The 27,148-nt window shown below is 40.5% G+C and overlaps 5 protein-coding genes and 1 pseudogene across 15 annotated transcripts in view; 4 read left to right on the top strand and 2 right to left on the bottom strand.

The window, feature by feature from the left end:
- The window catches only part of LOC110984568 (putative methyltransferase DDB_G0268948), a 58,670-nt gene extending 38,902 nt beyond the window's left edge, over positions 1-19,768 (bottom strand). The window contains exons 1-2 of one of the 2 annotated variants that reach the window (XM_087147144.1): positions 19,609-19,768; positions 12,822-12,901 (exon numbers count right to left, since the gene is read on the bottom strand). In XM_087147144.1, the coding sequence (XP_087003270.1) occupies positions 12,822-12,901; positions 19,609-19,753 (225 nt within the window). In that variant the 5' untranslated portion in view covers positions 19,754-19,768. Of the gene's footprint in view, positions 1-12,821; positions 12,902-19,608 lie in introns of those variants that run through there. The other variant, XM_087147146.1, reaches the window with a different exon arrangement.
- LOC110984571 (uncharacterized) lies at positions 384-4,901 on the top strand. 5 transcript variants are annotated; one of them, XM_087147343.1, is made up of 6 exons: positions 384-555; positions 1,016-1,203; positions 1,504-1,563; positions 1,881-1,948; positions 2,415-2,558; positions 2,666-4,901. In XM_087147343.1, the coding sequence occupies exons 4-6, from the start codon at positions 1,919-1,921 to the stop codon at positions 2,813-2,815; spliced, it is 324 nt and encodes a 107-aa protein (XP_087003469.1). In that variant the 5' UTR covers positions 384-555; positions 1,016-1,203; positions 1,504-1,563; positions 1,881-1,918; the 3' UTR covers positions 2,816-4,901. The 5 variants fall into 5 exon arrangements, with proteins under 5 accessions (XP_087003469.1, XP_087003471.1, XP_022100581.2 ...); XM_022244889.2 differs by having other exon boundaries at positions 386-555; positions 1,030-1,203; positions 1,847-1,948; XM_022244888.2 differs by having other exon boundaries at positions 386-555; positions 1,847-1,948.
- Positions 5,492-10,647, top strand: LOC110984572 (uncharacterized). Its single transcript, XM_022244890.2, has 6 exons — positions 5,492-5,650; positions 6,804-7,008; positions 7,802-7,861; positions 8,167-8,268; positions 8,632-8,775; positions 8,903-10,647. Exons 2-6 carry the CDS (start codon positions 6,865-6,867, stop codon positions 8,990-8,992), a joined length of 540 nt encoding a protein of 179 aa, XP_022100582.2. The 5' UTR covers positions 5,492-5,650; positions 6,804-6,864; the 3' UTR covers positions 8,993-10,647.
- On the top strand, positions 13,528-24,104 carry LOC110984567 (UDP-glucuronosyltransferase 2C1-like). Of its 2 annotated transcripts, none has more exons than XM_022244882.2 (4): positions 13,528-14,576; positions 19,966-20,188; positions 21,494-21,713; positions 22,455-24,104. In XM_022244882.2, exons 1-4 carry the CDS (start codon positions 13,668-13,670, stop codon positions 22,714-22,716), a joined length of 1,614 nt encoding a protein of 537 aa, XP_022100574.2. In that variant the 5' UTR covers positions 13,528-13,667; the 3' UTR covers positions 22,717-24,104. The 2 variants fall into 2 exon arrangements, with proteins under 2 accessions (XP_022100574.2, XP_087003269.1); XM_087147143.1 differs by lacking the exon at positions 13,528-14,576 and adding an exon at positions 18,110-19,063.
- On the top strand, positions 16,476-17,731 carry LOC147796378 (2-hydroxyacylsphingosine 1-beta-galactosyltransferase-like; annotated as a pseudogene).
- LOC110984564 (agrin-like) overlaps positions 23,836-27,148 on the bottom strand; it is a 74,738-nt gene continuing 71,425 nt past the window's right edge. For all 5 annotated transcript variants that reach the window (XM_022244876.2, XM_087147141.1, XM_087147140.1 and 2 more), the window contains one exon: positions 23,836-27,098. In XM_022244876.2, the coding sequence (XP_022100568.2) occupies positions 26,941-27,098 (158 nt within the window). In that variant the 3' untranslated portion in view covers positions 23,836-26,940. The remainder of the gene's footprint in view (positions 27,099-27,148) is intronic.

Below are 27,148 nucleotides of genomic sequence, written 5' to 3'. Positions count from 1 at the left end.
GAACTGCACGCGACGAGTAGCATTCTAATTAGTGCATGAATGCTCTTTTGCGTGTTTATCAACTGCACGCCTGGCCGCGCAGACGTTCAATGCCGGTTATACAGAGTACCAGTTTAGGCATTTGAGTGAATAATGTCACTGGTTCTACGTTGACTTTTGATTCCTGAAAGTTCCAGTTGTGCTGAACAACTGTGAGTCATACTTGCCATTAATTTTCTGCTTATGATGCGATTCGATGATATCATTTTTAGTTTTCAATTCCTCACATGCTTTTTGCCAATAACAAAGGTCAACTAATATGGTCACGTTGTTCTCTGTGCACAACGTGAGTGGTTAGTTTGCTCATGCCAAAGGTTGCCTGGTTGGCGGTGACAGTGACGCAGATACCTTGAATACAATGAATGTACGCAGAGCTGGTTCCAGATGTTCAGTCCTATCTTCACTCAGAAAGATTACTTCACAAACGTAGCGGACAATATCCAAAATAGGACATCAATCCGTGTAACTTTCTCCTGGGTCAGCTCTCTTCAAGCGCAAAGTTTCCAGACGACAGTGGTAAAATCTATTTGGTTCTTTCACCCCAATTTTAACACAAATATTCCCCATCTTGTGCAACAATCTCCTCTCGCGTTTCACCTCATATATTTTCGTGTATGGTACTATTCTCCAAGAAGAAGGAAAAAACAAGAGACAAGAGCAGTGTAGATCTTTGGAAAAAAAAGTAAAGCCGTGTCAATTTCTAAATGCCAATAGTAGCGTAACTGGGGTAAATTTCTTGAGAAAGGAACCCACATGATCGTCAGGTGGGGTCACCAAAAGCCGATGAAGTACGGCTTGTACATAGGTTGCATATACAAATGGGTAGCACCTGTGGGGGCAAGAACGACAGCTGGGAGCCCTCGTCCCCCTCTGCAGTGATACCAGTGGGTGCCAACGGGAAGTAAGTAGAAGCGTTTCACAATGGCATCAGCGGCATTCTATTTCCTTTCATGTAATCGTTTTACCAACTCTGTAGGGGATTTTCAACAGGTGTGAGTAACAACAAGCATCAACTTCAAGATGAGCACCTTTAAATGTCCATTGGCAACACTGGGAGCCTTTCATATTGTTGATGGGATAGTGAACCCTGCTGCGTGGGGCATTAGCTGGCTTTTTTATGGCTACGTTAGTACAGTTGCTGCTCCAGTCTGGGGTGGTGTCGTTGTGAGTATTTAAATTCAGCAAAGTTGGCATCAGGGAAAAATTATCGCATGTACAATATCCGCTTGCCAATTTCACTGTTTTTTAGTATAAGAATGAAATCGTCATGTTAGCAACACAGTAATGAGGTAACGGGAAGTCCGATTACTTTTTACACCCTGGGATTATTACAAACAATTTCCTCAAGTTTCCTCGAAATGTCAGCGATTTTACACTTGTCAAATTCATTCAGCGGTACGTTTGCTTAAACCACAGCTAATGTTAACATGTGCAAGTATTACAAGGATCTTTGCTTATTTCCAGTTCTTCATTCCAGCCGGAATTCTGACTATTCTCACAGGTACTAATGGCAGTCGTGGAGTGGTGAGTTCAACTCTGTGCAGTATATTACATTTAAATATTGGGGCTTGGCAAGAACTTGAGAGGTCATGAAAGAAATATGATGATCCTGAAGCCTCACGGACAAAGTGTGGGAAAAGTTAGAAAACTTTAAAATTAAAACAGGCAAATAAATACTAATGCATATATAATTCTGGGCAGAAATGGTCGACTGTTCTAATCTTCTACTGTGAACCGTTTTACGATTGTCGATTGTTCAAAGTTTCCGGAAACAAAAACATGATTCTTTAGTCTATTCTTTCTACAGGCGAATTGATCCTTAGTAATAAACATCTTTGCAGGAATTGTAGCTGTAGTGGTCATTGTCTTCAGTGGTATCATGGCCAGTACAAACTTCTCCTACGGTTTGGTAAGTCAAAAGATGCTTAGGCCTAGTACTAAAACGAGTACTACATCACACATCATATGCCTTTAGCATGCCAAGATGTACGAAGTAATGTTTATAGGTTGTAGTTATTGGTATTGTTGGATGCAAAGTGGTGACTCCAAACGCAGGTGTATCAGTAACATTTCAAAATATACAAATCATGGGAGTCTGTGAATTTCTAATGACAAATGATGCACCATGATCATATAAAATTCAACAAATATCATTTCAACAAATGAAGCAGAAGTGAAGCAATTCGTCTTGCCCAGTTAATGCTAAAAAAATAAGGCACTAAGTTGTGACGTCATGAAGGTTAAAACTAAATTGTATCACAATAGATTTGTGCAAAATGGTGGTGAGTGCTTATTTTTCAGTCGAGGTACTTTAATTGGCAGTCTCTAACCTTTTTTTCGATTTGTTTGTGTGGGTTCTGTCCGTGTCCCTACAGGGCGCCCATGGCGCATGCAATGTCATCTCTATTCTGAGTGCCGCCTTAGAGATCGTGATTTCAATCATGGGTGCTATCTACTCCGGCCTGGTAATCTCTCGAGGCGGACCAGCACAGACTACGACTGCACAAGCCCCTACTCTGGTAAGATCTACTTTTTAGAAGATGTCACATATTGAACAGTAAAAATGATCATTCGCAATATGTCACTCGATGAGAATGGAGAATGAGATACCATTCCTTTCCCGCAGGGGTATAACATCCAAGCTGTGCAACAGTACCCAGGCCAGCAGTTTCAAGCACAGCAGTACCCTGGCCAACAGGTCCAAGCAATGCAGTACCCTGGCCAACAGGCCCAAGCGATGCAGTACCCTGCAGCACCGCAAGAGGAGACGTACTAGCAGCCTGCCACAGACCCCAGTGACAGGGGATTCGGTAACCTTGTTATGCGACTGAGCAAATATTCACTGAGTGCTAGATTCTGTCAAAAGACAACAAATTACTCTGACATATCCAATTCGGAGCTCAGGAACTACTAAATCAAAACGTATGAATAGACGGCAGCAATACTTAAGCTTTCAATTGCTTGATTTGGGGACTGTATCAAACTGGACTAATTGTCAATAGCTTAGGCTTAAACCCTTCAGTAAACTAGCGAGATAAAGAAAATGCATACCGGTCATCGTGTGTTTTGAATAACTTTTTTGTTTTTTGTTGAATTAACTGAAAATTTTTGTAATCCTCAAGCTACTTATGTCCTTCGAGACGGCCAAGTCCCTTTAACCTAGCTATAACTGCTGTGGAGTAAGGCCTGTCAAAAGATCAGTACTCCCAGTCTCCCCATATGACCTTTCGCAGGAAGTAGACCGCTTTGTTGACAGACATGTCCCGACAGGTTACGGCTGTTTGGGTTGTGACTGGGATTACTTTACTTTCACAGCAGCAAATGAATTGTAGACAGAGGGGACCTCAAGGTGTATTAGCAACCACAAAACAGTCGTACAGGTTCATAGGAGTACTGAGCTACAGATATGACTGGGAAATGACTTGGATATTTTATTTATCCACATGGATACTCGATGTAATTTTATGGGCGTTGTCACTTGCAGGCTTTTAATTAAACATGATAGCTATTAATTTTCATACCAGCCAGCCTATTGTCATAATACCAGGGGATTTCCTCCTGATTCACGTTACTGGATCTATCAGTGTATTACACTAACTGTGAATCATTTCAATGTTTCATTTCAAAATTTCGCATCTAGCACTCGAAGCAATTTCGTGCCCACAATACGAGCAACAAGCTTAATTTTGTTTTAGTCATAATATCGAAGTAAAATGTTAAAAAATCAAGAGAAGAAGCCAAACCTGGAATCAAGGATTCAGGAAAATTATGCTCTTGATAATAGATTAACTTAAAAATTACATAAATCTAAACATGTTTAGATTGAATGAGTAGTTGCCGTCTTATCTGTAACTGTTATCAAGTATCTTGGAGTTAAGACTTGATCTTTTTGATTTTACATCTTGATTATTGTACCATTTCACTATTTTTACTTTCCAATTTGTGCTTCGCTGTAGGACTTCCTTTATTGGCTTTGCAGTAATATATTATGTCCCTTTCTATCGGTACAAAAATGTTTCTGTAAATATCCAATGCGATCGAAGCTTTCTGTCAACTTTAATGCTTAAAATAGTGACAGTTAATTGTAACAAAATTGGTCAAGCATGAAATTAAAACTTGATTATATCTTTTTAAACAAGATGATATATGACCCTGCATGGCCTGACGGAATGTACAATATTCCCATGTGGAAACGGTACTATTCACGGTGTAGCTGTTTTCATCAAGCCCTCACTTTGTGAGCTTTTGTGCCTATGCCTTGCGATATTGTGGGATTTTCAATTGTTTTCAATATCAGCAGATATACCTAGGCAGAGCTAACTATAGCACTTATGTTGCATTATGGAAATGGTTACCATAGTAAGGTTTAATACACAAATAACTTTCAACAAAAGTCTGTTAGGTTAGAATGAAACAAGTTCTTTTTTTAAATGTATGCCATGTAAAAAAAACATGGAAAGTGAAAGCTTGAATCCAGTGAGTTCGGGAAGAAATGGCGTACGCCTGTATTAAAAAGGGTGAATATATACGCCTGTAAAAGGATAAATAAATAAAAAGGAAGTTGCAGTACCTTGTAGATAAATTAAATCGTTATCGTACTTACGTCAAGTGGACACATCTACGTCTGTAACTGACGTCTGTGACATTGTGACCTTATATGCACTTGACCTTTGTCTGTTGATCCAAAGATTCCAATCTTTGCTTTGTTCGTTGAGCCTGTATTTGTCTGGCATCCATCATCACGCCCCGTCAAAGTCCCATTGTTTATGATAATGGTATGAAATTTAGGGATTTTTTTCATGTTTTTGTAAAATGAAGAATTTTTGTACAACAGAAATAAATTTGCCACTTTTCAAACCATACTTTGTTTTGGCAGTTGCTCTGTACTCCCCGACTTAAACGTTTTAAGGCAATAAAAGTAATGTTGTGCGGCGGTTAACTTTAGCTACTGTCGTTCCATATATGGGAAAGTATTTTCGTTAATTTGGAACATCATCTGCCTACAAGCGGTTCGTATGTCGGAAATGATGCCACGACTTCGAAGCCGTAATTTAGAAATAAGGCTGGTCTTTTGCACATGCATGGTGCATGGTAGGCCTACCCTGAATTGTGTTTACTTGTTGCAGACACTCGGAAAGGAGTCCTGTTATTTACTTTTGATTGTGCATTCGGAGTCGAAGCAGAAATGATTGATTGCTATTTTCATTCACCATAAAACCCTCTCAGACGAAAACGTTTTAAGAATTTTTAGAAGACAAAAAATGAAAAACAAACTCGGAGAATCTGAGAAGAATGACTATGAAGTTTACACCATTGTACATTTTCAATGGGTTGCTCGTGCTTTTTTTCCACTGTGACCACGCATTTGTGTGCATGCGTGCATAAATATGAAGTTATCGGTAGAAAGGTCAATGTTTACTTTTCTACTCGTCACACTGCAACCAATTAGCTTGAGCACTACGTCACGTTTACCGCGAGTGACGCGTTTTTGCCAAGGGTTGCCTCACTGGTAATTTAGCTTCAGATTTTCACAAGGAACTTCCAACATAATTCTCATATCACTCGTGGGACGGCTGCTTTCAAGTATACAAGAAATCTCCGGACGACAACGGTAAATATCAGGCAGTGTTCTATTTAGTTACGTTGTATTTCATCAGATATGTTTAATGTCGTGTTGGTGTTGGTAATACCGGATATTTTAGAACAGAAGGCGTGCTTAATACGTGTGTTTGTTGCTGTGCCTGCTAAACAGGACAGCTTGTGGCCAACAAAACCAAGACACCAATAGGCGTGTCAGGAATGGCAGTTCAGACGGCACATTTGTATACTTTTGCAGTATTTTCCTCCAGCCGGCACTCTGTGACTATTTTGTGAAGGACTGTCTTGCCAATTTTCTGACACCACCTGTCGACTTTTAGGAGCTATGTCTCTCGTGGAATATGGGATTTTCAGTAAATAATGCCGTTTTTGACTGTCCACACAAACTGGGAATAACAGGCTGGTTCCAAATAATATGGTAGCTGATATGTAAACAATTAAGAATACCTAGACTAATTTTCTATACAATCTATGAATCTGAATCACTGTAAGTTTTAAAAACCTCAGTATGGCAAGGACGGGAATCCCTCGTGCTAAAAAGATCAATTAGTTCTGTTCTTCGTAAGGGTTTACCATTTTGCTGTTTTATTACACGGCTATGTTGCTCAAGTAGGCCTATATACGTACTTCAAGCTGTTCAAGAAGACACCATAACACAGGGGCGGATATAGCTTTCAAGAAAGGGGGGAGTTGATGGGCGTATTGAGGGGATGCCCTGCTAAGGGGGTCCGAAAGTATCATGTACCGTTCCCTGGTGAAAAGGAAACTTAACTATAGATGGAGAGATTGAGGCGTAATCCTCGTCCAGGGTTTTTAATTTTTTTGTAGGCGTGTATAGGCCTACGAATTCATTTTCCGTCATTTAACAGGTACTTTCATTTAGTCCGCGGCTGAAGGGGTGGTTGCAACCCCCACCCCGATCCGCCTCTGCAATAGCAAAAAAACATGCAAGCCTTCCAGCCACCGAAAAGTTGGTGGCAGAACTACGATCCCCTGCAGTGTTTAAGGTCATATGTGTCTTGGATAGCATAAATGTGGTGAGCTTATCATCAAAAAGCCATTTTAAGTTTTGGAATGCTGACAAGCTGGTCACAGGTTATCCCAAAACGTAAATTATTTTAGAATGAACCTTTCCTGATTACCTCACTTTTTTTCTTGAAAACAAGCTCGGAAGTGGTATTTTGCAATTCTTGTGAGTGTTAGCGCAGCAGGCATCGATTCACCAAGATGAGCGACGACCGTCGTCCAATGATGATAACAGGAATCCTCCATATTGTTGTCGGGATCGTCCAGCCAGTTTTATGGGGAATCAGTTGGGCCTTTACTGGTTATTACAGTACAGTGGTATCTGAGGTCTGGGGTAGTGTTGCTGTGAGTATTTCCAATTCTGTCAAATTTTGTATTCCTCATTGAATCATTAATTTTCTCACGTGCTTACCGGCAGGTAGCGTATCCAGCCGGGGGGGACAACTTGCCCCCCAGCGGATTTTTTAAAATTAAGATTACTTCATAGGTGACGATAGTAAAGAAACTTATATTGGATTACTGTATTTATCAAATAAATATGCTATATTTTTCGCACCCGTATCATGTTAAATGAGCCGGAAAGTGCGTCGGCTTTTGAATTTGCCCCCCAACACACGCACCAAAAGCTGCATACTCCACTGCTTACTGGAAAAATCTCAATGACATCCACGTTAAACAGCATAATGGCAAAAATATGCATATAATTATAGTGAAAAATGGGCCATGATCGAACATGATCCTCTCAAATTTGTTTTCACGTGATTTAAAATATTGAATGTCCAAAACACCTTGGAAAGTGTTTTGCTAGAATTACCTCCAGTAAAAATCAACGCCAATGTTGTCAGAAACTCAAATTAAATTGTTTCCAAAAATTAAACTAGATGAAAAGCTCTTGGTGAATACTGCTCAGTGGGAAATCATACAGGGAAAACTTAGAACACTTCGAACAGTGCCTGTAATCGCTTAAGAACATTTTTTGAATGTAAGTTAGACTCAGTGAATTAAGTGGACATTGCAAACACTGCATGTTTCAGAACATTGTGGCAATCCCTTGTGGAAATCTAAATGCTTCTGTTTTGTCCCCATGGAGTTAGAGAAATTATGTGACTTTTCTTAAAAGGAACTTTTCTGGTTTCAGTTCTTTATTCCGACGGGGGTTCTCGCGATTCTCGTAGCCAAAGGCAATAACCGAGGATTGGTAAGTCCATAATTATGGGCCGTGTACGAAGTAGCAAGTGCTGGAACGTGGCTGTATGGAATTTGACGATATGGGAAACCCGAGAAACGAGGAGTGTTTTGCTTTGTAATTCTTGAAGATATATATAAATCTTACCAGGATGACTAATATATGCATTGTGCTTCTTTTACAAAGAACGTCTAAAATGACCAGCGACAATCATCACTGTAGACATATTTATGGGTAGACATATTTTGTGTGTAGGGTTTCGATTTCTCTCTTTAGAGACTTGTGTAATTACATTGTTAATATCTCCTTTTTTTCAGGCCATTGCATCTTTGATAATGAGCATCCTATCAGCCATTGTGGCATTGGTGATCTTCATCACAAATTGTATCACTGCCGGATTAAATTTTTCAAACTACTTTGTAAGTTGGTTACTCTTTTTGGGGGTCAAAACCGAAATGAAACCCTTAAACAGACCGCACATTACGTTACTTTAATGCTAAAGGTGTATTCCTTTTTGCAGCGCAAACTTCAAACGGCGTGTCCAACTGATACCGATAGGCCTGTGCATGCTAGTTTCTAAGGTCAAGGGAGTTGAAATTTACTTCAGTATAAGTGGTGCTTTTTGCGAAGAGTGTGGTTTTTGTTTTTAAAAAAAACTGAAAGGTAATCAGTAATGAGGGTCAGGATTTTTTTGGATTGTTAATCAATTGTTTTAGAATTATGATTGACTTTTTGGGGGATTTGTTTTTTTTTTCTTTTGGGCATCTCTGGATGAATTCTAGGCCGCTCATGGGGCATTCAGTATCCTTGCTCTCTTACTTGGCATCTTCGAGATCGCCGTTTCCATCGTGACTTCTATCTACTCGAGCAAGATCTATCGAAATGCTGCCATCCCAACCCAAGCTATGACTGTGCAAGCCACTACGGTAAGTCCTACTGTATAGAAGAGATCATAACTGGAGAGCTAGAGCAAAACAGGTTATTTCCTCATGCTTTCTCTTTTGCTCCGCAAAGTCACTTGAAGAGATGTACCATTTCCGTCCCGTAAAACAGGCCTATCCGAGTGCTTACCCGGCCGTGCAGCAGTACCCTGGCCCACAGGCCGAAGCACAGCAGTACCCACCGCAAGAGCAGAAATACTAGCAACGTGACACGAGGGCCTAATCCACAGCGCTCGGTAACCTTGTTATGCGGGCAAATATTCATCGACAAACCTTGAACCTACATAAACTTCAGATAGGCTGGCTGCACGCGTCCAAATCATGCCTTGTTTTATTTGAATATGTATCAAAATGGAATAAATTACGATTAGTTTTAAAGACAAGTATAGATGGCTAAAATCTAAATAGTTGCCAGGATACTGTGGACTTTCCTCCTGGTGTACATTGCCGGACCTATCAGTGTATTACAGTAATTGTGAATGTACCAAATTTCGCATTCTTTGCATTAATTGTTTCAACCCCGGCTGACCAATTCTATTTTCGCAAAGAACTCCCTTTCTCTCTTTTTGGGGGGGGGGGGTGGTTCAGTTAAAAGTTCTAGATAAAGATAAAAATAAACAGGAAAGAAGTTGAACTTGTATCAAAACTTGTATCAAATGTGTTCTCAATATAAGTTGAACTATTAATTATGTATAAAAAAGTGTGAGTAGTGAGAAAGAAACGTACACATGAATAATCTTCGTTTAGAAAATCGTACTTTAAAAACTGTTGGCCCAACTCATTGCTTCCTCTAATCTGAAACTGTGTTAAAGTATCTAGCAATTGAACTTGATCTTGTACAGGCTTTAATATGTTGATTTTTGAGCCTTTTGTGCTTTGTTGTGGGTCTGCATATTGGCTTTTGTAGAAAAGGTGTTTTAACTTGTAACATTATTGATTCAAGGCTTTTTTCTGTATAAATCCAATGAAATTGAATTTAAATGTAATGTTTAAAGACAGTGGAAGTAACAAATATCAATAATAATTAATTTACATTTTAAAAAGCTCAAAATTTAAAACTTGGAGCTAAAAATTAAAATTTCGCACGATGGTTTCATATTACCCTTTTGGGGGCTGGGCGGAATATATCCCAACCCTGTTCATAATTACCATATTTTATCGACTCACTCCAAACATTTATTGGGTGTTTGTTTTCATCGGGCGGTCATTTAATTTTTCTTTTTCAAAATCAGACGTGCGTTTCTAAGGTAAGGTAGCATTAGAATGTGTCAGCAACGAATTTTTAACAGACCCAATTTTTGTACTGCAACATTATACTCTTCTTCAACGCATTGTGACCATGACGACGCTTGACCTTTGTTTGTTGATCAAGTCTCCGCGTTGTTCATGGACTCTGAAACTGTCATTAAAGTGTTACACGCCTCAGCATCCTATTTTTTTTTCACGGTAATGACTGGAATCAAGTGATGAAGTTAGAGAATTTTATAAAAGGGAAGTGAACAGAAATTAACTTTGTCCAGTTTTTTTTTCAAATCAAACTGGGAATTTCCTTTTGCTTGATTTCATGGCATTTTACGCCATTTTTCCTGGACGAAAAAATTGCGTAAAAGCAAATTAGATCCAACGTATGAATCTTCTCTCGAAGAAAAGGTGTTCTTGTCTTTTAAAGGGTTGAAGTTATGTAGCAACTCCAATACATTTTCAAGCACGGACATGTTATGACGTTATTGCGACCACATTTTGAATCCTGAAAGACCAATTTTGTTTTAATAATCTACGACTTAAAATACTTTACGAGTCGAAATTTGTATACTCTATTCTAATAAATCAAATCTTGGATAGTGCGTGACGAAATTACTCAACTGTGTCACTGTTTAAGGTGTCTTCGTTTGCCTCGTAAAGAATAGAGGGGCGTTTTCATCTGCAATGTTTTGGGATGACATGATTATCAATCATATTTTCCACTGGAAGGCTAATCATTAACATCCTGCCTGCCGGCTATGATACTGCGCACGAACCCTCCATTATTATTGATATGTCAGTGAGTCATGTGATAGAGGCGTGGCTCGTACTGAGTTGCGTAGTTCAGTTGGTAGCGATGCACTAACCCAAATGCCTTGTTAGGGTATAGTGCCAAAGATCACCGTTGGAGAAGCCATTATCATCATTAGATGCAAGCCATGATTTTGGAGTTTATATACACACCGACTGTTCAATATTTTATACAAAAATCTTTCCTGTGCGATTCTAATAGGAAATCAGCATTTTCATTTAATGCGGGACAGGATTTTTATGGATCCTTTCTTCCTGCTTCCCTCGCGTTTCGTTTTTATGCCGTTACTTCATTGGAGAGTTAGTCTCCCTAATTCCTAGTACCCGCACCTCTTCATTATGTAACTTCTTCCTTGTGGTTCTTTCATTATTTTTTGTCACATCAAGCGTCACGGATACGTTTTATTATAAAATATGTGAGGGTAGTGTCTCGTAAAGGTACCTGTGCTTTGGATCTATTTTGTGGTTCGGGTAAATCAGTGGCACCCATTGTTAGGGCCAAACTTACGGTTGTTCTTTCCGGCCTGGTGAGGGCGCTATGCAAGCGAAACGGAGGGGCTGTATGCATAATGGCTCCGTGTGACTAGGAAACGTTTCAATGTGTCAGGCTCCGCTTTATTGGAAGAATTATCCACTTGAGGTTTTATTAAACGGTTAGTGATTAGTGGGTGTATTTGTGTGAAAGCATGGCATACACAGTGAGTGAACCTAGACACAAGAGAAGTCCACATTAATGTAAGGTTACAAGACGTTGTGTGGACTCGCATGCATCCACACCATGTTTCCCCTCTCTGAAAACCACTTCGGTGGCATTTTGGCTCATGATTGTTTGTTGTAAAACGAAGCAAATTATTCGATGGCAGACGGATTGACTTATCGATTATCATGCCACAACACCCCGGACACCGCAACAATCGATCGGCCATTTGCGCAGATCGACCGATCACGCGCAGCATCGTCGTTAGCCAGAAAAAAATCACTGGGAGCACACATTTTCCCTCACTGCGCATTTGTATGACGTCACCTATAATGCGTGCGTAGAACAGAACAGAACTGACTCACATGTAGCTCTGTGTAGCAGCAGGTTTGTGCACAAGTCTATGGTGTAGCACTTTTTTGCTACACGCCGCGGCCCCTTACTTTTCTTGCGCCTTCGTCTTGCACTGTGTAGCATTAGTGTGCACTTGAAGGTCTGGTTCTTAGACCATCCGATCGGCTGTGCCTATATCCTATTGCATATCACCTGACTTAACATTCTGTGTAGCATGTGGCACTGCCACACAGGTTCTGTCTTCTTCGGTCTCATTTCTGGCTTGGTTTATTCGACATGAACTCATAATCGTACGATCAGGCAGCCTTGCGCCCACTGAACATGACAAATATTGCAAATGTTCCATGATTTGAATAATTCAAAAGTGAATGTATAGGCATATAGGTATTTCAATGTCTCATTCCTTTTCCGTGGCACCTGAAGTAGTTTCTGCTTTAGCAACAGGGCGATTCACTATAGTGCGCCTCCAAGAGTTTGCAACGCGTTTGCCACTCACAACGCGCAACCCTTTCGACGCCGCACTGGGTTGACGGATTTCGGGCATTTGTGATGGCAAACGCGTTGCAAACTCTTGGACGCCTGTGAAACGCCCGTATTATGATCACGCAGAGCGTGAGAGAACACGCAGTGAAGATGAGGTAAAGGGCTAAAGAAGAAGTTCATCAATTTGTTCCCACTGTGGCGTCGGCATGATCGTCCCACCCTAAGATTGTAGATACGGTCCACACCCCCCCCCACCAAAAAGGTCCTACGATGCCGGTGCCAAAAGACTCCGTCTTGCTTTTTGTGGCGTGACATTGCATTATATCAAACACTGAAATATTACTAAAATAGTTTGGCTTTTTCAAATGCACTAACTCTTATACACGTGGCTGTACAATATTGCATCCACTTCCTTTGGAAGGAACAGTTTGAGTAAAGTACTTACGTGGACTTGTGTCTCTCCACTCGTTTCGAATCCCTGGAAACAAGGTTGTACCCACGTTCGCAAAAAACACTCCCGCCTGTCTGTGAAGAGAAGTACAGCAATATCGTTTGGAATATCATGCAAAATATGTTCATTTTTAATCATTAACATACAGGTTACGTGTAATCATATAAAATGTTTTTTTTTCGTTAATCAACTCCGAAGGATCAAAATGGCCCCGCTCATCATTCTGTGTGGTTTTGTTCGTTTGAATTTTATTTACAAAGTTTATTTTGTTTCATTTCTCAGTTCAAAACATTTGTTGTTGTAGTGAGTGTGTCCACAGTTTCAACCCCGCCAAACGAAGAATTTAAAAACAATGTAAGTAGGCCTATACTGTCTATGTTAAACATAAAATTACGACTATGGACATCAATCCTGCACGTACCCGCACAATTACTCAGAGCTCTTGTAGGCTTATTTATAAGAAAACATGTTGGAGTCAAGGAAAACTTGACCAAACGTTCTGAAGTCAATCAAATGCCTCGTTTTCTTTAGCAACATTTTCAATGAAAAACAGCCACATGTGCTTCTTTTGTTTTGACGCTTTGTTAATTTGTGTGTTGGTGCCATGGTTAGGTTTTTGTGTTGGTTTTATCATGTTATTTTGTTTCTCGTGTGTGTGTTCTCTCTGAACGCAATACTAATGAGAAACCTGATCGTTCTGTAACATTTCGTTTCAAAAATGTGCTGGTATTTGGACTGTGCATACTGAATGTGATCAAGAACCACACCTGCCGACAGGTGACTGAGGGACGCATTCAGTCTTTTTTGATCCTGGCAAACACAACGCAACAGAAATAAGAAATGATGGGAATTTGTAATTGTGTTATTTTCGGGTTTTGGAGCCTGTTCTGGCTCAGCTTCGAAGACGCTCAGGGAAGTAGAATTCTTATCTTAAATCCAGAGGGATTTTCTAGTCATTTCCGCGGAAGCATATCCATCGGCAAGGCCCTAGCTCGACGAGGACATCATGTAACGGCCGGCGCCATGAAAGTGTTGCTTGATGACGTGGGCGGTGAGAAACAAGACATACCACCAAACATGGAACTGCTTCCGATGCAGTTTTCTCTTTCACACGAAACTCTCTCTCGGACGATCGATAAATATGTAAGGAGCACACTGAGAGGTTATGCTCCCAATGAGGTCATCGATGAACTACCTCCGACCATTCACCCGGATGAGGACAAGTACACTATTTTCAACCTTTGCGAAGTCAAATGTAGTGACGTACTTGAAGATGACAAACTTTTATCGAGATTGAGAGCTGCCAAGTATGATATTATTGTCGGAGATACAGTCTACCTCTGTCACCCCCTTTTAAGCCAGATACTCTCCGTTCCTTTCATTCACATTGGCTTAACAACGATGGTTCCCTCCCAGCATGACATATTTGCTGGTAACCCTGTGAATCCCGCCTATGTTCCCGAACGCACTACCGAACTTACTGATACAATGACATTCCGTCAACGCTTGAAAAATACAGCGATGTATCAAATTATGAAGTACTTGTACAACAAATACGTGCTGCAATTGTACCAAAATGTCCAACTGAGCAGCAACGTGAAGCCAGATATGACATTCAGACAGCTAATGTCAACAGCCGAAATGTGGATATTCAGCTCCAATTTTCTGATTGATTTCCCTCGTCCTTTGCCGCCGCATGTCGTCTTTGTTGGAGGAGTTTTGACGGGCCCACCGAAGCCACTAATTCAGGTAAACTGAAATATGAGTATAAACTGGGCTCCTTGGAATTAGTAATTGACCACTTTCCTTCAACTGCCATTTAAAACTAATTCACAAATACATACCTCTGACAGTCTATTCAACAATATGTGCAACTTGACCGGTTATGAACATTGATAATGCAAGCTGAGAGGTAGTGGTGCCCACTGTGTGTCACGTGCAGGCACCTGATTATGACAGTTTAATCGCTTTAATCAAGTCTGTGTGCACGCAGCTCGCCACGCGCTCCAAATCCGTATAAGGAGATTCTTTTGAACAATTACACAAGGTTACGATAAATTTCAAAGGATTTTTTACATGAATACTACTTTCATTTCCTTAAACACCCCTTTCCATTTAATGGTTTGTTCATTGTGCAAGTTGTCCAAAGAATCTCCTTATTTTGACTTGACGTGCACATGGCGAGTCCCGCATTCCGTGTGCACACAAGCTCTTGGCCTATCGGGATCGATTAATCTCGCGTATCCAGGTGCCGGAGGGTGCTTTACGGAGTGGGCATCAGTGCACCCTTTTTATATACTATGGTTCCCATATATTTATTTTAATTGAAGGAGTGTCGATCGCTCGAAAAAATCTTTAAAAAGATTTTAAAAATCCATGCTGCTGCAATACAATTTAAACCGTGCCCTTATCACATCGCACCGGGCATTATCAAATGTAAAGACACTGTCTGGTGACTAAACTTGAAATCAAGTCGTTGGTCGGTCATGTTTGTCTTCCATACGCTGCGTCCTTTTACAATTAGTGTGAAGCTTGTTCAGTGTTGCCAGCGATCCATCCAGCATGCCACACCGATTCTGCCCTTGCTCGTGGGCTATTATAAGTACTGGGTTTCGGTGTACGTCGGACCAAGACCCCCTGTGCCCACCTAACGACTTGATCAACCTGATTCTCGATAGATATTCATGTTACAACAACTGAACTGCATGAGTCATAAAAAAAGTTATATTTCCATGTAGAGCACCAATAGTTGCTCACGCTACAGAACAGACTCATCCATTTATTTATAGGGATGTCTACAATTGATTTGTGCCAGTTTCTTTCATAGTTTGCATTAATATCCCTTTTAATACGACGCTTAGAAACAACGTATGCATAAATGTTCAAGAACAAATCTATGAACTACCTTTTTCTGGTAAGAGAATCAATGCTTTTATGGCGAATCATCTTTTTATGATAATATAAACACCCTCTTCAATGAACGAGACTGTGATTATTGTTAATAAGCGTTCAACTGACCAATGAAACTGCCCCTGCAATAAATATTCATATTATTGGGATTCTTAGCCAATCAGAGAGCTCCGTCCTATTTTGGTAGCAAGCCCATATGTTGTGCACAAAAGGTCGTGCAAATTGGGCACCGTCGGACACGCATATTGGGGAGCGAGGCTGCACTGACCGTTCCAGCGTGTTTATATCAAATTGCTCGCCGAACCGCACCGCGTACGCATCGCGAGTAAGGTGGACTACATCCAGCAACAAACACCTTTTAACAATTGGCTGGCAGTACTGGTCTCGCGAATGTGAATAATTAACTCAGTGTTGGGAGTAAAACACAAACCTACCAAGTAGGTCAATAACTTCTCCTGATCATTATGAATGACAGCGCTGGCAGAGATGAATGTGCTTTGTAGCTCGATCTTCATGTTGGGATTTTAGGGCCCGTCTTTTTCCCTGTAGAAATCGCTCTAGGGAGTAAAATTCTATTTCTCAACCCTAGTGGATTATCAAGTCACTGCCATGCAAACATTACAATCGGGCAAGGCATTAGCCCAACGAGGACATTTTGTGACGGCAACCATTTAGTATTTATCAACCACCTCACAGACGAAGAGCGAGTCTTTCTACCAAACTTGGAATTTCCTCTGACGCAGCTACCTATTTTCATTGGCAATTCCACGTCGAACTGTTGATAAGTATGTAAGGAGCACACGGCAAGATTGTTCTCCCAACGACATCACAGATGAACTACTTCCACCTGTTAACCTGGGCCAGGATAATTACACTATAATTTTCGGTATCAGCGAAGCATCATGCGCAGAAGATGAAAGATGACAAACTTTTTCACGATTTAGAGCTGCCAAGTATGACATGAATATCGGTGATACAGCCTACCTCTGTCATGTTCTTTTGAGCCAGAAACTTTCCATTCCTTTCATTCACGTTTGTTTAATAACGATGGTTCCCTCCTAGCATATCTTCGCTGGTAACCCTGTGAGCCCTGCCTATGTTCCTGAACCCGCCACTGAACTTACTGATACAATGACACTCCGCCAGCGCTCAAAAAATACAGCAATGTATCACCTTGTGAAGTACTTCTACAACAAATACGTGTTGCCGTTGTACCAAAATGTCCAATTGAGCAGCAACGTGAAGCCAGATATACATTCAGACAGCTAATGTCAACAGCCGAAATGTGGATATTCAGCTCCAATTCGCTGGTTGATTTCCCTCGTCCTTTACTGCTGAATGTCGTCTTTGTTGGTGGAGTTTTGACTACGCCACCGAAGCCACTAATTCAGGCAAACAGAAAGAAAAGTATGCACTGGGCTCCTCGGGAATGATAATTGACCACTTCCCCCTCGTCTGCCACTGAGTACAAAGCGAAATACGGCACATACGTGGTAGCTTTTATTTTTTCACCAGTGAGATGTTAGTAAGTCATCACCAATATGAGGGATCGACTCGCCAATTAGTAACTACAATTACACATTAAATCTTCAGTTTTGTATTGGCCCTACAGGGTATGGGACTTGCATCAGGATTTGGAGGCAGTACTCTGAGCTTTTTCCAAAGTAATGTGGGTGTTAATTAACCAAAGACCTTGAAGAGCAAGAATAGTTTCTGTGCAGAATGTACCTGAAGTGTTTCCATTCATTCGAGGGTATTTCTACAAAATTATGTCACACACAAGAACGAATCAAAGTTTCCAGATTTTACGCGCACGCTGACCTATTTGAATAGTATATCCCGTTGTAAAATGCATATTCTTCCACATTTACTCAGCCGGACTGTGATTAACTCCAGACCCAGACTGTTATGTTTAAGGTTTATTCAATGCAGTAAATACACACGACAAGAATTCAGAAATTACTCGTAACGATGACCCTGCTTTATTTCATTCGTATCCAACATTGTGCTGCATGTCCCTCTTCCTTCTCCTGAGGGAGCTATTCAAGGAACCATGGACACAACATAGACTGCTGCATATCTATGCCCAAAGGGCTATTATAAAATTTTGCGCTCCATCATATTTTTTCTCTTATGTGCGGTCACTTCCGGCTATACCAAGGTTGTTAGTACCAGTAAAATTGTGTTATTAAAAGACCGGAAAAATTCAAGAATTGTGATGATCACTATGTACTCTCTGTCACGCTACTATTCTTTTAATATTGCCTTATTAAAAACGATTGACCCCATAAAATTTTGCTGGTATCTTGGACATGAATAATTGACTAAATATTGTATTAAAAAAATCTACAAGAAGACCAAATACAGGATGCATTAACTTTTCCTGATCATTGTAAACGGCAGCGCTGGCAGAGATGAATGTGCTTTGTAGCTCGATCTTCATTTTGGGGTTTGGGGGCCCGTTCTTTTTCCCTTTGGAAATCGCTCTAGGGAGTAAAATTCTATTTCTCAACCCTGGCTCATTATCAAGTCACTACCATGCAAGCATTACTATCGGCAAGGCATTAGCCCGACGTGGACATCATGTGACTGCAACCATTGAGCAGGATGAGTTCAACTACCTCACAGATGAAGAGCGAGTCTTACCACCAAACATGGAACTTCTGCCAACGCAGCTACCTATGTCATTGGCAACTCGACGTCGAACTATTGATAGGTATGTAAGAAGCACACTACGAGGTTGTTCTCCCAACGACGTCACAGATGAACTGCCTCCACCTGATTACCCGGGCCAGGATAATTACACAGTTTTCAGTATCGCTGCAATAATATGTGCACAGGTACTGAAAGATGACAAACTTTTATCGAGATTGAGAGCTGCAAAATATGACATGATTATCGGCGATACAGTTTACCTCTGTTACGTTCTTTTGAGCCAGAAACTCTCCATTCCTTTTATTCATTTTGGTTTAACAACGATGGTTCCCTCCCAGCATGATATCTTTGCTGTCAACCCTGTGAATTCAGCCTCTGTTCCCGAACGCACTACTGAACTTACTGATACAATGACACTCCGCCAGCGCTTAAAAAATACAGCAATGTATCACCTTGTGAAGTACTTTTACAACAAGTACGTGCTGCAGTTGTACCAAAATGTCCAACTGAGCAGCAATGTAAAGCCAGATATGACATTCAGACAGCTAATGTCAACAGCCGAAATGTGGATATTCAGCTCCAATTTTCTGGTCGATTTCCCTCGTCCTTTGCAATCAAATGTCAAGTTTGTAGGAGGAGTTCTCACGGTCTCACCAAATCCACTTGTTAAGGTATTGGAGTAATACTCTATATTCTTAAAATGTTTCCATGAAGCATCACCTCTACGTCACACAGTTCAGTTATGTTTGTCAAACCTGAATAAAACCCAACTTCTCAGGGTGATTAAGGTTCATTTTTTCTCAATGTGTGAGTGCTACTTCTTTGCCTGAAGGATTTAGGGCTGTGTTCAAAAAATACCTGGAGGTGGCTGCAAATGTTAAGCTCTCGATGAAAGTCATTGTCTAATATCAGAGGTTGGAGCCTTTCTGCTGTGTTGGTGAAGCCGCAGCCACGATTTTTGGTATGTAAGTGGCAAGTCGTTAGTTCAGTAGGACTGGTGTTAGTAAAATTGTTGTTTGCTAAACACAAAGGAACTTACATCATTATAACACGATTCTCGCAGTCAGCGTGATGTCACTACGGACTCTTTACACGCGGCAACGGGGCAAATGTACCCTTCGTACTGTCGCATGATGTACAGAAATTCCCGGATGTCCGACTGCGCTAAAGGCAGCACCGTCGTTGTTCCTCAATAACCAACCGACTATGACCTCACCTCCTTTAAAATGTTGATTTTTCCTCAGGGCAGTATCCGTCCGTCCCAACTTTTGTGTGTCAGGGCAATACGTTCTTATCTTCCCGTCACACCCCCGGCTGTAGCATTCTTCTATATCCAGCGCACTTTTAGGGCTTTGACCCATGGATTTAGTGTAAACAACACTGGCAACACGAAAAATATGAATCATTGCTTTTCATGAGGCGCCATTTTTTTCAGCTCCTTGCGCGTGATGAACTATGGGTAAAGGTTGCAGGTCATGCAGCACAAGACGTTAGTGTGGCTAGGCCTACCATAGAGAAAAGATACACTTACCGTCATTCTTCAACTTGATTCTTTATTTTTTTCAAATGGCAGGAACTCGACGTATTTGCCAACAACTCTGGTGATGCAGGTATCATCGTGGTCGCCATGGGAACGCTGATATCCTCCCAGCTTACTGCGCAACAGGCGGAGGCAATTGCAACCAGCCTTTCTCTCCTACCGCAAAAGGTGGTCTGGGCCTTTGTTGGAAGTGTGCCCTCTTCCGTCGGAGACAATATACTGATAACACAGAAAATTCCACAAAATGATCTCCTCGGTAAATGTAACTCCCCTTCGGGACTTTGTTTAATTAATTAACTCGTAAAAATGGGGGGGGGGCGCATTGTCGACCGATTCGCGATTTTTAGTGCATTAAGCTACATGTTCTCTTATTATGCCACTCTGAAGTTTCGATATAGGCCTAATAAGCCCAAATGTACATTCGTAGAACGAATTACACACTTAGTTTAAGCATTCACAGTTGTGAGTGGCTTTTCAAATACTGAGTGAGGTGTACATAAGAGACTAATTTACAATGTAACAGTTCACTTTAACATTCAAGCTTGTGTAACAACTTTAAAGATTTTGCAGTTTTTTGACGTGATTTTACATATATTTTGTTTCAATAACTAACGCATGTTCGTGAACATTTAGATTACATATGCACCTTCAGTTGCTTTTAAAACTCACCTTTCAATATTGACTCTCAGTCTAGGCCATATTTTGAAAACCACACAAATCCTCGTGGTAAGATATTTCGATGCGTGTTGAAACGTGATTCCACAAAATCAATTTGGCTGTCTGTAATGCTATCTTATAAGGGTTACAGATCCATTACAGGTTAGTGGTGAGACCCAAGGGAGAGAGTGCTCACATCCGCATTGAAATACTATCCATGGCGGTGACTGCGTGTGGACATACATACACGTGTGTTCGACTTTGCCGTGCATGTGACGAACGAACTCAAGCCGTGCATGTGACGAAGGAACTCAAGTTGTGCGCCCATACATTCATTTGTGCAAGCGCATAAATGAAGGGCCCGAAGTAAATCTTTTCGTACTTTGCCCACACCAAACAATGGCTCGAATTCATCTCATAGCTCAAAGCATTAGCAGGAATCAACACTTTTTTGTTCTATGGTATGCTGGGCACCAGGTGTGGAAGGGGATAAGTTTAGAAAGGAGAAATAACTCAAAAGGTGAAGATTCCTTTAAGCTCTGACGCATTCTGTTTTCGCCTGGTTTCTTATTAACATAACTCTGAACGAGACATGTACTAGATTTGCGTGATGGACTTGAACAAAGCATGGAAGGTAACGCACTGTACGGAATCTCTTTATTGAGTTGTGTAGTTCTGAGAACTTGATTCAACATTCTTCTCTTTTTGTCAAAACAGAGATAACAACAGAGACTAACGTCTCGTTGTGCTCTAGCTCTCAATGCAGTGCGGCAACCAAAATTAAAGTGCTATGCTGTGAAAATTCCGGAGGGAGTGTTTTCCATTGTTTCACCAAATTGGGCTCTGTTTACGAGCCAGATGTTTCATGCTCGCTCTTCGTTTCGATATTTTCATTATTTTGCAGCTCATCCTAAAGTTCGTGCATTTGTGTCACATGGTGGTATAAACAGTTGCCATGAGAGCATCTATCACGGGGTACCGGTGGTCTGCATGCCTGTATTCGGCGATCAAGGGGACAACTGCGTGCGGCTTCAGGCCAAAGGAATGGCCATTATAGTGGACATCAAGAACCTCCTAAACACAACGCTCTATGATGCCATCACGAAAATCATACAAAATACAAGGTATCGTAGGTCTACCGAAACTTCAAATTCAGCTCACAAAAATACTCGAAACTTAAGACTTTTAAGGCGTATATTCTACCCTAGTACATGTTTTCTGACTTGATGTCGTTGCTATTTTCTTTCTGCTGGGCAAATTTCTGTCTTATGTTCAATACAACTGGCCTAATATGGGAACTTGCACTCAATTTTCACTGCAATTCGAATTAGTCGAAGCCACTTGGACTAAACAAATCGCCTCTTTTAACACTTGGACATGATTAGGCGACAGTAGAGTCCAAGCAATCTTCGTGGGCTTCCCTTCCATGCATTAATCAATTTCACTCAAAATAGCTCGCGCGCACACTGGCATACCCCAAATCAAAATCCTCCAAATTCACCTCCAAAATGATCCTTAAACTGTGTTATGCGCCCACTGTAAGGTTCAATGCAGGAATCGGCGATTGATGGTGGTAACTCGCGTAGGCCTAGGGAAAGAAAAGAGAAATTTCCCGTTTAAATCGGAAGCGCTTTTGTTAACCGTTGACTAAACCTTAAGGAAAGGCCCCTTTAGCCTACCAGGCACTTTTGGCGTCGTTGATATACATACGTGGATTACGACTGCAAAAGGAACAAAGCTAATTGGTTTACACTGAATGTCTCACAACTATGAATTCGTTTTATCAAATGCACACATTTAGGCCTACACTGGCCTGTATGCATTGGCCTTATTACCTTTCGTACCCTGCTATTTTGTGTATACAGGTACAAGGAGACTGCCCTGCATATGTCGCAAATAGTGAAAGACCGGGTCAGCGGGATGTCCCCCGTCGATGAGATTGCCTACTGGATTGAATACGCGATTAAACACGGCACGGAGCATCTCAAACCTCGCGCCCTCCAGCTTTCAGTTATCGAATATTACATGCTGGATGTCCTGGCGATCCATGCTGTCTTTGTCATAGTGATCCTGCTGTGCATCAAGTACACGTGCTGCACGAGAAAAAAAACAACTGTGACATCATAACCATACATTATCATATCCTGGTTTCCCTACAAGTGTTTGGGAAGGCATCACCACCAACCTCTGCACTAAGTCCAAGTACACGTAGATAAGCGTAATAGCACAGTTTAATATTCAAGTTAATGTCATGATCACCTATTAGATATCAAGTACTGTAATTTCATGATGTAGACCGTCAAATTATATAGTGTTTTACTATTTATCCTAAACGTGAAATGTGACTTCGCATAAAGGCTCAAAGCTTATATAAGACAATGGGTGTGGTCCATTTAAGTAAGCGGGTCGTCAGCAAGTCCTTGGGGGTACATCGTCAAGTTTATTTCTTTGTGTAGGCATTGTGTTCCCAGAGAGACCCACATAAGAGCTTGCTTCGCACCCTCTTGTGTCCACTTATTACCGTGAGTTCAGAAATCTGACTTGACGAATCTGCCAGCCGTTTGTGCAAAGTAAATAAGCTCATCTACCAAAACAGGTAGCAGCCAATGAAATTGATGGATTTGTTTTTACATCGTTCATACGTCTATTATAATGATCCAGTCTGCAAGTCTGACAACTTTGATCGATGGAAATGCAAAGTCTGACTTCTGCTTAGTGGAAATTCCGTATACATTATATTATACATTAAGCGACGTAAGTTCGACTTGATTCAGTCTAGTGTCGATCACATCCAAAGAAGAAATTACCGATTAAAATGTTTTTCTTCCCACCTCCTAATTCAGCTCCGCCCACACATATCTGACCAACGGCAGCCAGGCAATGATCGTGAAGCCAAAATATCCGACGTGCGCAACTGCGCGCATTTATGGGGCAGTTGGAGACGCTAGCGTTTGTCCATACTCTTCTCTGTTTTTCTGACAACATGCGCACAGATTATCCGTCTCGAACAGAAGCACCCCCTCATTGGTTGAAAAGAACGCAATGGTTGGCTGTGTTCATTTTGTTGGAAGCGATGCGACTGCAACGCTTGCGTTTCATAGTCGTTCATGGATCAGCGATGTGCAATTGCATGTGCAATGTAGTACCAAAGGAGCCTCCAATACTAAGGAAATAGCGCCTTCTCTTTGTCAAGCTCGAGGCCTAAAGGCCTATCCTGGGTACAGGGCAAAATACTTTACTGGTGAATTTTCTTCGTTACTGTTTCATTTTATTGGAATATCGTTGATTCTACAACAAAATTGACGACTATGTACACAATAACAGATAGCCTTTGCTTCATAACCAACCTTCAAAGCAATCGATTTTGCATATTTGTAGTTAGGCCTATACAAAGAAATAACATGATTCGATGCAAAGATGTTCCCACAAAACGTAGGTAAGGTGGAATTCAGATAGTTTAAATAGTTTACATAATATATAAATAAAGATAACGTATTGCTTGCTGTGCAAAATAATGATCGGTTCTCCACGCTAAAAAAAGGTTTAGTTGTATTGACCTGCTCTTGCAAATGCATAGTACAGCTTAGACAATTCATTTATTCAAGGAAAAAAGTCAGTGTTATGAGGGTCAACAGTCTGGACTGGTATTCCATCACTGCCCCTAAATTTTACGGTACAACCCATTAGTCAGTCTGCCTTGCTGAAACAGTTCATGAGAGAGCAAGACCGCTGTACACGTAGAAGGCGGACTACGGTCAATCTGTTGGCTCTACCGACAAGCTCACTTGAATCTACTGATGTTTCACAAAGACTACCCCGGCTTGATTATTCTGGCAATCACAGCATTACGGTGAATATGTCACACGAAAGATTATGTCTGCTTGAAAAAGAAAAACATTCAAATAAATATTATATAAACCTGTTGTGTACATAATTGAAAATAGCGACAAAGCTAGCTAAAACACGTGCCATCAGAACTAAATACATAAAAAATTATTGCTGTACATTTGTGGACAGTGAGTTTACAATAGATAAGTCTTTATAAACAGTCAACAAAACTCTACAAAACTCACTCCAAATTTTCGACCAGTAATACCCATCCAAAATCTGTAATTCCAACTGCCATTCAGTGATTAAAGGTATTCTTAACATTAGTTATATCCTATCAAACTATGAGACACAGCACAGAGTATCTTGAACAGTGTGGTACACGATGATTATTAAAGGAAATTCTGTAAATTGGAAAATTTGAAAGCTTGATCTTTTTGTACGTACATGAATTATTTGAAACAGACATCATACAGCATAAAATATTTCACACTGGTTCACATGTAATCCTCCCAATAAATAACATTGGTTTAAATGGAAGCAACCGAGGATTTTCCAAACATTTACTTTGAGAATACAATTACAAAATTGTTTTAAATTTTTTCCGACATGCAAAATCATTTCAAATCAAGACTGAGGATTTTGTGATAAAAATGTGCAAACCAACAGCATGATAGAATGAATTTAAAAAAGACAGTAATACTTTTAAAACCACCGACATCAAATAAATGTCAAACAGGGATAAAAATCATTTACAGATAAAAAATACAATTGAAAAACTTCAAACTTCATTTAAATCGACAATATCGAAGGTTTATCATTCCCATGTCAAATTGCTATTTCAATGGAGAAACACGTGTATAAAATTCAATGATAAGGTTATTTAAAATCAGTCCAGGAATATGATTTAAGTGCTTTAAAACTGCCTTTGGCGTGGGCCATCAGTTTACAAAAACCAGGAATCTACCTCTTTGTCGGTGAAGTTCGTCTCTGTTAGTTCACCTAGCTGAACTCATTTTCCTATTTCAAGTCTAACATTATCCAAGTAAAGTCACCAGCACCAATTCTTATTAAAAATTATCATAAGCTGGGGCAAATGAAAGTCTCACTGAGCACTGATGGTGGCCAATCGACAGAACAACAGAGCATGGTCATTAAAAATACCACTTGGATATGATGGAAAATTTTTTAAAGGGTCACAGGTCAGTCGAGGTATACATATCTACAACTGGCATGGTATCTATGAACAACTTTTGATACATAAAAAAAATCATAAATATTCCAGCGCTGTCATTGAGTCCATCATAAGATCATCATAAGTCATTCAGTCTTAAGCCAAGTCACAAGCTATTTCAAATGAGCGGTGACAAGAGCATTCTTTTGTCCTTGTCCAGTCTGTTACTTATGACTGGTCTTGTGAAAGAAAACTTGCAATGGACTCGAGATTGAAACACTGAAATATTACATATTGGGAAAAATTGCAGTTACAGAATATTGGAACAATTGCAAAGCAAATATTTCATTTTAGTTAACTTGTAAGATTTTTGCATTCTAGGAATGAATCTATATGAAGTGAATATCTGTAAACAGAAGGTCATGCCAGGAGAATGTTCACGTGATCAACAGAGGAAGGAGTGATATTTACGAAAGCACCTTAGAAATCATGTTTTCAAAAAACCTCTTCAATCTTTGCAGCGCTACAAGAGACATTCCACATTTCTATTTTTATCCAAACACCTTAAAAACGATATTCGCCTTCCATAATTTTTTCAACTTTCTCCTACATCCCTCTGCACACCTTTCCCACAAATTTGGAGACTGAATGCCAGCCAACACTTGTTACTGTATTTCGAAGTATAATACAAACACTTCAGCCAACAACAACTTTGATATCTTTGTCCCACATGCATAACCTTGAAGCTGATACAAAATTACAGGCCCCATTTTAACAGGGTAGCAACAGGTGAAAGTCTGAATCCACAAACACCTCATAGCAATTTACTTAAACATCAGCCACAATCAGCTTCATCAAATTACTGCAGCACCAAAACTGTTGAGTGAATTGGATTTTTGTACACGATGGAAGCCTGTATAAATTACATGAAAATGCCACATGATCCAGTTTATACAGTGCTCTGCTTAACCATTTGCAACCATCTGTTTCTGGAAACAGTTGCATCATTTAAGTACATGGCTTGTGAACATATACTTGCTTATCCTGACTTGGGTAAATAATTTTTATCGTCGTTAAAAAGATTAGTTCTTTAAGGCCTTCACATGCTACCTGATGCATTATCAGACCTTACGAGCATACAGATGAACCTACCAAGTCCCCCAACCAATGAGTGAAAGCCTCTCATGCCTGACCTTTTCCAAAGTTCTAGCTGAAACAAACATAACTCGGGGGGGGGGAGGATACGGCCACTTGCATCACAGCACCAACCTACAATACATAGAGAAGAATTCACTACCCCCAATTCTTTCACCACCACCCCCCCCATTTTCCTTCTAAGATGCCTTGTGTTATGCCTCAGGGTAGTCACAGAATGATGACGGTCTCTGCTCTCTCGCGTCATTGTATAGATGTAGACTAGTTTCTTGCAGCTCCACGTCTGTTATGCAGCCTTGGAAGCCCGTTCTGTACTCAAACGGAACATTTGATTGGAGGCTCGAATGTCCACCTGATTGGGAAGAGTAATACAGCAGTTCAAGAATTGGGACCAGGTAATAC

The sequence above is a fragment of the Acanthaster planci genome, linkage group LG16, assembly GCF_054643075.1.
Source record: "Acanthaster planci isolate LZ-2023a linkage group LG16, COTS_SCS, whole genome shotgun sequence".
Classification (NCBI taxonomy): domain Eukaryota; kingdom Metazoa; phylum Echinodermata; class Asteroidea; order Valvatida; family Acanthasteridae; genus Acanthaster; species Acanthaster planci.
This window is presented reverse-complemented; position numbering and strand designations above follow the sequence as displayed.

Excerpts from the sequence above, each read along its gene's own strand:
- LOC110984571 (XM_087147345.1), top strand. The coding sequence starts at position 1,919 with ATGGCCAGTACAAACTTCTCCTACGGTTTG. Across the intron at positions 1,949-2,414 it reads CAAACTTCTCCTACGGTTTG|GGCGCCCATGGCGCATGCAA; the intron begins GTAAGTCAAAAG and ends GTGTCCCTACAG. Across the intron at positions 2,559-2,665 it reads CTGCACAAGCCCCTACTCTG|GGGTATAACATCCAAGCTGT; the intron begins GTAAGATCTACT and ends CCTTTCCCGCAG.
- LOC110984572 (XM_022244890.2), top strand. The coding sequence starts at position 6,865 with ATGAGCGACGACCGTCGTCCAATGATGATAACAGGAATCCTCCATATT. Across the intron at positions 7,862-8,166 it reads AAGGCAATAACCGAGGATTG|GCCATTGCATCTTTGATAAT; the intron begins GTAAGTCCATAA and ends CCTTTTTTTCAG. Across the intron at positions 8,776-8,902 it reads TGACTGTGCAAGCCACTACG|GCCTATCCGAGTGCTTACCC; the intron begins GTAAGTCCTACT and ends CCCGTAAAACAG.
- LOC110984567 (XM_087147143.1), top strand. The coding sequence starts at position 18,152 with ATGAATGTGCTTTGTAGCTCGATCTTCATTTTGGGGTTTGGGGGCCCG. Across the intron at positions 20,189-21,493 it reads TCCACAAAATGATCTCCTCG|CTCATCCTAAAGTTCGTGCA; the intron begins GTAAATGTAACT and ends ATTATTTTGCAG. Across the intron at positions 21,714-22,454 it reads AAAATCATACAAAATACAAG|GTACAAGGAGACTGCCCTGC; the intron begins GTATCGTAGGTC and ends TTGTGTATACAG.